Raw genomic sequence first — 12,096 nt, 5'->3', positions numbered from 1 at the left:
TTTTTTTTATTTGTTTTGTCACACACATTTTACTTCAGGTATGAATTAAAAGCTTCTCGTATATGTCACTATCACAAACCACCCCAATGTGTTCGGCAACATCTCCTGAGTACAGCGGATCCACTGCCCATGCCCTATTTGGTATATCTTTGAGCCGGGCCATTTCAGTGTGCCCAACAAAACCATATATTTTTGAAAACTAGACACCCCAGGGTATTTTAAATGCTGGTATTTTAACTCTTTGCATGCACACATTTTGCCACCAGAATTTTTTCAAAGTTTGCAGTAGTATTCTTTTGTGTGTATTTTTCCCCCGCACACCTATGTTATGTATGAATTTACAGCTCCTGGTATATGCCGCTGTCACACGACACCCCAATATGTGTTCAGCAACATCTCCTGAGTACAGTGATACCCCACATGCATGGGTTTGTCATTTTTTGGGGGAACTAAAAGGCCACATTTGGTACGTGTACATTTTTCCAATTGGAAATTAGTTGTGCGGCCATCCTTCCCCCCGTGTTAATTGGGACATTGTTGAACCCGGCCAATTCAATTTACCCCATCAAATCATACATTTTTTTAAAAGTAGACACCCCATGGGCATTTAATATGCCAGTATTTAAACTCTTTCCATGCGATAATTGTTTTAAGCTAATATGCTAATTTTAGGACTTGCTCACAAAAACATATTTTTTATATATATTTTATTTTTTTGCCTTTTTTAATTTTTTGTAAAAAATTTTTTTTAAACTTGAAGGTTCCCCTGATAGTGACATCAGTGGGAAATTATTTTTACATTTTACTGGTTTTTTTTACTATTTTTTTCTAATTATTAATTTTATTTTTTAATTTATTTTTACTAATCACACTGATTAGAAAGCTGGGCTCCATTGACTTGCATGGTTGAATGCAGTATCTGTATTCAACCTGCAAGTGGAGCCAGAGTTCTCTAGAGGGTCTGGAGACCATCTAGCGAACTTTTTCGTCTTTATTGGGTTTTTTTCCCCGGGCACAGTCCATCCAGAGGTAAGTGTTTGGTGTCGCTGGATGCCTCCTGATCGAGACATTCCAGCGACACCATTTAAGGTTAGGAGGTGATCGTCGATCGCCTCCTAAACGCTTTCAAAACGGGCATCCGCCGCCATACAATGTATGGCGGATGTTGACGCCCCGGGGAGGGGCCAGACATGGCCCCTAGTGCCGATCGTGACGTTGCTGAATGCCTCGAGGTCGAGGCATTACAGCAACGCCGTTTGGGTGAAAAAAAAAAAAAAAAGATCACGGATCGATTTTTTTCACCCGTTTTAACAAATGACGGTCCTGGCACGTCATTTGTCGTAAACGACTTGTTTTTCCGTGACGTGCCCGGACCGGCAATTGTCATCAAGGGGTTAAAGGATATTTTTGTGAGGTTTGTAAACACAGATGCATTGCTTAGACCCTTTCAGTGCTAGCAAAACATTCAAAAAGGAAAACTTAGCAAAGTTTCCCATTATGTATCAAGAAATATTACTCCCATTGTCCAAGTACTCCAGTCAGCACGAGTAATCTTCCTCAGCGTTGCGGAAGCACTGCACGCCTGGCGGATGACACAGTATGGACACGACTACTAGCCGGAACAAAATACACGACAGGGATGAAAATGGTCAATCAATAGCATTGTTGAATCTAAGACCAAGGACTGACTACGCTTGCCTCCTTACATCAGGAAAAACAGGCAGATTAGATGGACCATCAAACTATGTTGCCAAGCTGTTTTAGCCACGTATGTGTAGCTAAAATAGGAGCTGATGGATGCAGTGTCACCAGAGCAGATATCAAAAGCAAGAAAGAACCTACAATGTATATTTTAAAGGATGCCTGCTGGGTGTAAAATCACCAACTACTCTTCAACCACCACTTATGGTTTCAAGAATGGCTTATACTCTGGCCCCGTCTCAGATGGAGATTCAGCAAGTTTGAAAGGGATCTGCAGATGTGAAACACTCAGGTAGGATTCGCCAAGAAGGGAAAAGGTAACAGCTACTGAAAAAAGACTATGGATTATCTCTCGTTAAGTGTAGCCATAAGGAGCCATCTAGCTTTACTCGTTGCTTTCCAACATCTAAAAACGCACAACATAAACAATGTTTCTATTCTAAATATAATTGCAATGCTGTAAAAACGTTAACAGGTTAAGCATTTGTTATCAGTTAATAAACACTTTGATCATCTACTTTTCCCTACAGCCGTTTGATTTCTTTTGATTTCTTTAAAACATCTCACCTCTCTCTTTTTTTTATGGAAATTAAGTGTTTCTCTAGAGGCAGTTCTCCAGTAAATTAAGAATGCATTAAGAATTTCAGTCAAGAAACATATTCTTTGAAATAAGCTTTCAAGCGATAGTTTTTCGGTCCGCAGCTTGAAAGCTTACGTGATAAATAGGCTGCGATTGCTTTTAATGGACTAGCCTTAAAAAGTATGGGAACTGTATGCAAGAGTAGCAGAAATATCAAATATCAAAACAACGTTTTTCTGAGAAAATACAAAAATAGAAAATTATAACATTGTCGTCATGGCTGAAATCACGTAAAATGGATTCTTATGACGAACATGCAAAGTTTGTGGGAAAGAATAAGTGAGATAACGCAGTCTCCAAGACACAAATGCTCGGTGGGTCCCAGAGTATTTCCTAATAGGCATTGTTTATAAAAGGTACTAATAGTGTGAAATAAGATCTGTTTTATTTTATATATTTAACCATCCAGCTAAAACAGCAAAAGGTAGTTTGATTAGATGTATTGGTAAAGATATCAGTGCAGCTCAGCAGATATGCCGCATCAGAATGGGGAAGAAAGGGGATTTAAATGACTTTGAACGTGGCATGGTTGTTGGTGCCAGACGGGCTGGTCTGAGTATTTCAGAAACTGCTGATCTACTGGGATTTTCATTCACAACCATCTCCAGGGTTTACAGAGAATGGTCCGAAAGAGAAAATATCTAGTGAGCATCAGCTGTGTGGACGAAAATGCCGTGTTGATGTCAGAGGAGAATGGGCAGACTGGTTACAACCAAGGAATGCAGAATACCATAAAACAAAGGGTAGAGCACAATTACTTTGGGGCTAATCATTAAGCCCCCATAAATTGTGAGTACTATAATTTGGCATTTTATTTCATCAGCTTGATAAGACATACTACACCATTGTGCTTTTCTTTCCTTTTTATGACTACTATCCGTGTGAAGCGCAACCACTACACCCCTGTGACTACAATGCAGAATACCATCTCTGAACGCACAACACATCGAAGCAGATGGGCTACAGCAGCAGAAGACCACACCGGGCACCACTCCTGTCAGCTAAGAACAGGAAACTGAGGCTACAATTCGTGCAGGCTCAGCAAAATTGGACAATGGAAGCCTAGAAGAACGTTGCCTGGTCTGATGAGTCTCCAGTCCAGCTGCGGCATTGAGATGGTCAGACTTTGGCATAAACAACATGAAAGCATGGAGCCATCCTGTCATGTATCAACAGTTCAGGTTGGCGGTGATGGTGGTGTAATGGTGTGGGGGACATTTTCTTGGGACGCTTTGGGTCTCTTTGTACCAATCAAGCATCGTTTAAACACGACAGCCTACTTGAGTATTGCTGCTGACCATGTCCATCCCTTTATGACCACAGCGTACCCATCTTCTGATGGCTACTTGCAGCAGGATAATGCACCATGTCACAAAGCTCATATCTTAAACTGGTTTCTTGAACATGACAATGCACTCCAATGGCCTCCACAGTCACCGGATCTCAATCCAATAGAGTACCTTTGGGATGTGGTGGAACTAGAAATTCGTCATGTCCATATGGACCAAAATCTCTGAGGATGTTTCCAGCACCTTATAGACAGCAAGGTGTACCTAGTAAAGTGGCCCATATAATATTATATATATATATATATATATATAATATATATAATATAGATAACTATTTACAGAGCAATCTTGTCAACATAAAAGTACACTACAGGGACCCGCCGACCTTCCAAAATGCAAGCTGTAGTCATCAGCGCATCGTGACTCACCCTACTGCCTTTTAGAAATACAATAACACAGCTTCTAGCTTTGAAAAGTCAGGGAACTGCCTACACTTTATAGTTTGCGTTTAAAGACTTTCTGTTACTTTTCAAACACTAAAATGCTTGAGAACCAACGACCAATAACAATGTCCCTGAAAAAGTCTTAGGACTCAACGTAAAACTGAATTTTGCCATGAAACAAGACATAATAAAACGCAATAAATGGAAAACCGTGCGCCACCAGCTTCCAGACTGTGATTATAACGCTCATTTAGTGAGACTTGCATCTTCACAATACACGCTTACAAACGTTCAAAAGACAGGTGGTTAGAAGTGAAGAAGAGATCTAGGGGGAAACATTGTTGCCCCCATAGCAACAGCCTAGGAAAAGGTTACTCGACAGCGTTATTTCCAACAGGATCGTAGTTACCTCCCGAGGACAGTCAGTTGCTGCGTTACTGTTTGATAAGAACATGATAATAGCCATCAAATCCTATTTCTAATAACCTTTCTGTCCATCTAGTCTTAGGTTCAGGAAAGCTTTAAGCTTATTCCTCGCACAACCAAATTCTACCACTTCTATTGGGAGGCTGTTCCATTTATCTACCGTTCTCTTGGTAAAGTAAAACTTCATTACATTTGTGGAGGTATCTTTTACCTGCGAAACGCTGCGAACAATTTCAATAAAAGGGGACAGTCAGAGGAATAAAGTAGTTGCACAAAAGGAAAGTTGCATTTACCAATGTAACATGAGACAAGATATGCACACACCATCACACTGATATCAAATATTCGGCAAGGGGTACACACCCTAAACATTTTTTTTAAAAAAGCATACACATTCAGATTCCGGGGTGCTGCTTCAGTGTCCAAAACGTAAATCCTTTCTAAAAAGCACCTAAGGCATAAATATTGGGGATTCCGTCATACTACATAGCCTGTATATTAGCTTAGTCTACCACTGTGCCAGAGTACCACAGAGTACCGGCGAGAACTATCTAATTTTCCACGCTGTATTGCTTAACCCACCGAAACTCTCACGTAATTCAAAGGCTGTGGCAGGTGAGGTGCATAACCCTAAGGTTTGGTCAGAACCTGCAAATATGCAAAAAATATATATACTTAAAGGGGGAGCACACCCCCAAAAAACATGCATATTTCTGGGTGCAGTCCCAATTCTCCCACTGCTTGGTAAGCAATATAGCCATGTAAAAGACTCGCTGAAATTGGGGTACTTCGGCGAAGTGGTGGGCTACGCAGTATAGTGTACTTAGGCATATACCTTTACACTTTTATAAATAGTATTTGCTGGGTGTGCGCTGATCTCTTAGTTTGAGGGTGTGTAGTCATTGATACAAAAATCTAGCAGGACAGTGTTAAGTTTAACAATTATTAGTTTTTTTACTGAATAATGGGAGGTTATTCTCACATGACATGCCACATTTAAGCACACATTAGACATCTTGAAATCTGGAAATATTTCAATTAGCCACTAAAAATGACAACAGTGATCACAAATCAGGTGATGATTAGTCTGAATTATTAAATGTCATTTCTGCTCTCAAGAGGTTTAAAAACAGAAATCTGACAATTTTAAGTGTAAAACATATGGCATTATGAGTCTGTATTGACATATTTGGTTGTTCTTGACTAAAGAAAGGACATTGGAGCACAAATGGCGTCTGGAGTCTGCCGTTTATAGGAATGACAATACATGAAGGAAAAAAAATCCTATTTTTAGTCTTGAGGGTTTCTGCCATGCTTATCAGTAAATGTCATATTTCAAGGAATAGAGGAGCGAGGTGACCTTATAATAGTCAAACTTGCCAAGTATGTCTGATAAGCCTGAAATAGTAAATTCGGATTTAATCCCAAACAATGTGACAAGCGAGGCGGTCTGAGAGATAAAACAGAAGTAAAAGATGTAAAAAAAGATTTTTGTTTGGCTGTAGACAATTCTGTGAATACTCCATTGTGTAAATCACCAAAGTTGGTGCCATTTTACAACCATCTGACCGATGACACAAATGATTGTCACCAGCTTTTGACTTTTCAATGTCTATTTTACATTTTTAAGAAATCTAAAATGTTACTGTTCCGTATATGAAAAACACTAATTTAATGGTGTCAAGAGTTGATATATGTATTTTAGAATTTGTATTTTGTTTGTATACATTGTTATAGCCTTTCTTTTAGTCTTTGATCTTGGGGTAATATAGCATATCCCTTGATCATCAGGGCTTATTGGAATGCGAGTACTGGGCCTAGGCCATAAGTAAAATAAGCCGATATTACCACCAGAGCTAGACTATATAGTCTTGGTCGTGGAAACAAATTGTTTACCGGGGTGATAACGTAGTTGGGATTTCAGGTGTTAATTTGGTGGTTGCTGGAAACAGAAACAGGTAGCCAAGGATTTGGTGGAGTCAACTTTTTACTCTCACACTCTCCCCACTGTCTCAGCTGGGCCCATGGACCTTGCCTGTAACAAGCAGTATTTACAGGTTACCAATAATGTATACTTTGAACAAGCATCATAAGAACTTAAATGGATGAGAACCCCAATCCCCTTTTGTAGGAACCCGATTTTGAAATATTAGTTACTATATCTGAAAACTTCCCTAGGTTAAGGAGGAAAGTGTATTCAATCCGAGCCCTTGTTTTATTCTCTCTCTATACATGAGCTTCCATCAACATGGCATTGTAGCCAACCACAGCATCATCCTATGAAGTCCATAATACTCCAAGTCCCTATCAAGATAACTGGTAGTAAACAACACAACACAACTCACTGCACCTACACACAAGGGATTTATGCGAAGATGTCACAACCTTAGAAAATAGTACACAATATAAAACCATCCCAAAACATAACTGTCTTCACATTAAAATACACCCCTTCTTACCTGATAAGCCCTCAGTAAACACGGTAAGAGTCTGACCTCCCACACTCTGCAGCTGAAACGGATGTTCCCTTGGTGCAGTAACTGATGAGGTGGCTGCCTTTCCTCCAATATCCTGGATACTCGCAAGCTCTTCATTGAGAGTAAATGAAACCTGATGGCATAAAACCAAAATCAAAGATCGTCCTGCGGTTTATTTGCAAAGTTGGAGGGGGGAGGTATAACTATTACTGTGTTCAGTGGTCTTATAAGTAGGTAATTATACTTCCCCCCCCCCCCTGTAAAGCCCCTGTCAGCAATGAAGAAAAAGGGGCCATTGCTCCAATACTAGGGCCCCAGACTTTTTGTTTGGGGGCTGTACTACCCATAAGAGGGGATATACAGGCCCTTCTTTCCCTGCCTGGCCAAAAACCAAGGGAGAGTCTGTAGGGCTCACTCCAAGGAGGAAACACACTAAAAGCAACACACACACACACACACCAAAAAAAGCTAAGTCTTCAAGAAACCATTTCCACCTTTGGCACTTCCAGTGTAAGCTGTGTCAGTACCGAAAAATCAAAACCTACAAGTGCACAAAAACTCAGCCATAGGCTTGGGCAATTTATGTGAGCTGTGAAAAAAGGTTTAAAATGAAGACTCTACTACAAACCAGTGAGGTAAAAAATTTAATTAAATTATGCCCCCACATGCCCAGCACCATAGCAGACTCTGTCACATCCCTCCTCGGGCTTCATAGGCCTTCTCAACCTTAAGGCAAGAGGACCAAGCTTTCACAGGTACTTGATCTCAGCTAAAACGCTGCATAAGCATTCTGGGCTCAGCAAATATTACACACAACAAAGCAAACTGAAAAAGCTACACCATTGTAGGTAGAATGCTCACCTCTGTTTTGCCTTGGTTTCTGTAATGGAGAGAGAAAAAGAAAAATGTAAAATAATGTAAAAATACAGTTCCAAAACTGAAAACATTCTGGGATAGGAGATCTAAAGAGAAATGTAAGTTACTCCCAAGGTTTTTGCTCGGATATATTTTTCACTAATATTAGTGCAATTACAACTCACACATTTGTTACACGGGTCAGCCTTGGTTACAGGTGGAACACTATAGTATATAAATCGCACTGCCAAGTTAATCAATGATAAGCTGCATACTCCCATGCTAAATGTATCAAAAGGGAATGTTTAGTATTTAAATAAAAGGATTTGCACCTAAAAGGTCATGCATTACTTACTTAACGATTCTCAGTTTTCCAACTTCTCCGCGCCCTGTAGCTTTTGCCCACTGTTGTGCCAAGTACTTCGGGAGCTACAAGAGAAATACGTCATTTTAGAAACACTTGAACGGTGTGTCTGGCAATCAGATGATTAAACAAAACAACTCTTCCTTCCGCCAAAGTACATATAAATAGTTAAATTCGAGTAAAAGAAAATGTTTCCGAATTCAAATATCCGTTTCAAAATGCTAATAAGCAGTGGCTGCTAAATTTAGTCTGTGCGTCCTCCTCTCTTTCTGATGATAGATGTCGCTTTAATTTGAATATCAAAAGGAACAATTTTGAAGGAAAAATGAGGAAAGCATCAAAGCATCCGCGTTATCTGCCAAATGCCAATTTCCAATCACTAGCAAACAAGTATGATTTAGTCTGCCAATACGCTTGTTAGGTTCCAGATCCTCACGTCGCTTCACACGAATCAAAGAGTTCAAATTCAGCTTCATGGACTTAACCCTTTATGAAAATTGTTCCATGCTGTTGTGTAGGAGATCTTTGTGTCAATAACCTTGCACTTTGCAGACAACACAATCACGAAATGGAACGATTGCAAAGGGCACTGGAACACCAACTCAAAGCAAGAGTTGTGGTTTCAAGGTTTATCTAGAGTGAATGGCTGAGCTGGCCCTGTATAATCTATAGTTCAACGTGTGAGGATTCCGAACAATTCTCACCAACTTTAACTATACATTAGACAGGGCCAGCCAAGCTATTCCCACAATACTCATTTGGATCTTCACGACATGCAGTCAGAGTTGACAGCACAACCTGACAATTCTTTTTGCGACTAGACCCCAAAGCACAATATCTTCACAACAGTCCACTCCCATCAGCAAGAGTATCCGCAGATAGTGGGGGGAACTTAACAGATTTCTTAACTCCCAGAAATAGAACACCGCATTGTGCCAACCTGCAAATATATAGATTAAAATAATTGTGTTACAACACTAAGCATTATAAAGTGCCAACACCAATAAGATCCACCTTTAAAACAGCGTTATTACACTTACAGTTATATCGGTAGGATAGAGAAATCCTAACAAAGATAAGTGTAGTATCTGTAAGAGAGGGAAACAATCGATCCTCTGGCCTAAACGCCAACTCAGCATGAAACCCAAAGTGCTTCCTGAGCACCCAGGGAGGTCCAAACCTGAGCATGCTCCATACTGCGTACCTGATGCAGGGCAACGTTTGGAATGTCATAGTGGGGCCTTGCTGGTTTAGCACAGGAGGGCCACTGTGGACCTTCACTGCTTTTTTTTTCCCTTTCATCTTCCATGGTCTTTCCTGGCTGCTAGGTGAAGATTTATGTTTTGTTTTTGGTGCATGTGACACCATGGGATTTTTTGGGGGCAGGCAGATAGTTTCAAAAACCACGTCCATAATGCTTAACATGCCATACAAGAGCTGTATCCAGGATAATTCAGCTCTATGGCTCGGAGGTGGGCATATCGTCTGGCTCCGACTACTCCTTAAAGACCCCCCACGGGTAAGAACCCAGGTCCTTACAGAACTATTTGAGGGGGCCAATGGCAGGAAGAAAGGGGCAGTATATTCAGTGGGTTTCTGGTTTCCACTGTGGCTCTTCCTTGAGCATACCTGAACACTCCTCTCTTCTTTATCTATGGATAATGAAGGGCCAGCAATTTAGAAAAAAAACTAGGATATCTTGAATGTTCCAAACTGACCCTAAACGCAACATCAACATAAGCACTGAGCATCAGGAGCTTTGTTGAACTTGTTTCCATGGCAGAGCAGCTGCCGGAAATCACTACGCGCAAAGCCAAGAGTTGGCTGGAATGCTGTAGCTAAGTAGCAGTGTAGACGTGTTCTCTGGAGTGATGAATCACACTTTACTTTTTGGAAGTCTGATGGACAAACTGGGTTTGGCAGATGCCAGGAGAACACTACCTACTGCAATGAATAGTGCCTACTGTGAAGTTTGGTTGAGGAGGGATAATTCCCAGACACACTTCAAAATCTTGTGGAAAGTCTTCCCAGGAGAGTGGAAGCCGCAAGGGGCGCAGGAAGTGGGGGGGGACACCATATTAATACCCGTGCTTTTGGATCGTCTAACAAGTTCGTATAGGTGTAACGTAGACCAAGAAAGAAAACAAGAGAAAGAAGGCAAGAAGTAGAGAAGGTAGGGAGAAAAAAAACCAAATGCAAACAAAAAGTCTGAGCACTTCGTTTTTGTTTGCGTCATTGGAGGTTCCAAATATCTCTCATTTTCTTAGCTATAACATTTCTTAGGATGATAAAATCTCTAGCAGCAATTCATCTATACTTCACATTTATGATGACATAGATGCGCTTTACTACAAGTCGTCCTTACTGGCATGTGCGATTATCTTTGCTAGATCGGTCAACAATGTAACGCATCTCTGTACACTGCTAAAAACAGTACTAAACAGCTGTACTACATCTAGGCAAACAACAGTACACAGAAAAAGAGGGAGTCCACAAATCCGTAGGAAAGGAATCAAAAACTGTGCGGGTGCTTTAACATATATCCCTTAATCCGTAAAATAAAGATAAATTCACCTACCTTTAGGAGAAGCTGCAGCACAAAGCCTCCGCCATGACCCCCTTTTTGGGCCATTGGCAATCAGTGACTAGAAAGCACTCCGCTGAAAGAGGCAAATGCTCTGCAGAATCCCCTCCACCCACTGACAAGGGTGGGCAAAAAAATTGGGATTGCAAAGGATGCCTGAAATGTCACCAAGTCCATGTCCCACACAAAGGAAAGCTACCTATTGTGGAGTGAGACCACCACACAAAGTAGCCTTATTCTAATACCTTATCCCAGTATAATGCTTAACAGCTTTTCTTAACAGATGACCATTATTTTATGAGGCAGTAAGTTATTACATAACAAACTTAAAGCAAATTTGTTGTATGTCGCCGGTTTTGTGAGGGGGTTTAAAAATCATACACCCACGTGGGTTACCCCCACTTACCTTCACCAACCACATCCCGGTATTTTGTTTGGCGCCGCTCAAGTCCAGCTCCCCTTTCTCTGCCGACATGATTCTATGCAGAAGCTCAGCAAGCTCCAAGATGCTCAAAACCGGAAGACAAAACACGGCGGTTTCAATATGCCGGTGCACGCAGTACACAGAGCTCTACGGAGCGCAGGATGGGACATTCTTACTGTCTCGCTCACATTATTCCCCTGAACGGAAATTCGTAACATACAGAGCTGCGCACCTTTAGAAAGACCAAGCTTGTTAAAAAAATTGCATCCGCAAAAGTAATAGCTGGCGATGACATAAGTTATCCAAAGATATATATACTTTTCTCACTATACCTTGAAATGAACGTAAATATTTATCTGCTGTTTAGACGTAAAGGAATAAAAAAAAACAGTTGACCAGACGTTTAAATAAAATTCGGCAGCATTTCCCCCCCAAGGAGTTACATAAACCTAATTTTCACTTTTTCCGCAGTTTCCATTATTTTAAATAGGCTTTTGTGTTGGTGGTGTGGTTAGTGGCGTGACCACCTTAACCACGTTAACCCCATGAGGATATCTCACGTGTTTTGCTGGCACCAAAGGGTTAAAGACTTTTTGTGACTTTTTGATAACCAAGTTGGGAGAAGACTAATGCATTTTATTTACACGTGTACTTAGTAAACATGCTTTCTACTGTTTGTATAAACATTCTTGAGTCATTTAGAGCCATTCACCAATGGAACCCTCGGATACGACTGGATTTGGGGTCCCAGTTGGAAGGATCCCTCTTAAACAGTTAAACTTGAGAGTTGTGTTCTCCTTCTGCATGATTGATAAGATTGAATGCGTGGATTTTTACAGTAACATGGAGTACGCTAACATATCTCCCAACAGTCCTGGTTTTGTAGGCACCAG

The 12,096-nt window shown here is 40.7% G+C and overlaps 1 protein-coding gene across 1 annotated transcript in view; it reads right to left on the bottom strand.

The window, feature by feature from the left end:
- LOC149279490 (general transcription factor IIF subunit 2) overlaps window positions 1-11,254 on the bottom strand; it is a 76,277-nt gene extending 65,023 nt beyond the window's left edge. The window contains exons 1-4 of the mRNA XM_089501117.1: window positions 11,186-11,254; window positions 8,187-8,260; window positions 7,838-7,856; window positions 6,959-7,109 (exon numbers count right to left, since the gene is read on the bottom strand). Of these exons, the coding sequence (XP_089357243.1) occupies window positions 6,959-7,109; window positions 7,838-7,856; window positions 8,187-8,260; window positions 11,186-11,254 (313 nt within the window). The remainder of the gene's footprint in view (window positions 1-6,958; window positions 7,110-7,837; window positions 7,857-8,186; window positions 8,261-11,185) is intronic.
- Between the last annotated feature and the right edge of the window lie 842 nt (window positions 11,255-12,096).

Source organism: Sceloporus occidentalis, unplaced genomic scaffold (genome assembly GCF_023333645.1).
Source record: "Sceloporus occidentalis isolate IW3139 unplaced genomic scaffold, rSceOcc1.0.p SCAF_164, whole genome shotgun sequence".
NCBI lineage: Eukaryota > Metazoa > Chordata > Lepidosauria > Squamata > Phrynosomatidae > Sceloporus > Sceloporus occidentalis.
Note: the sequence above shows the minus strand (reverse complement) of the source record. Positions and strands in the feature narration are given on the sequence as shown.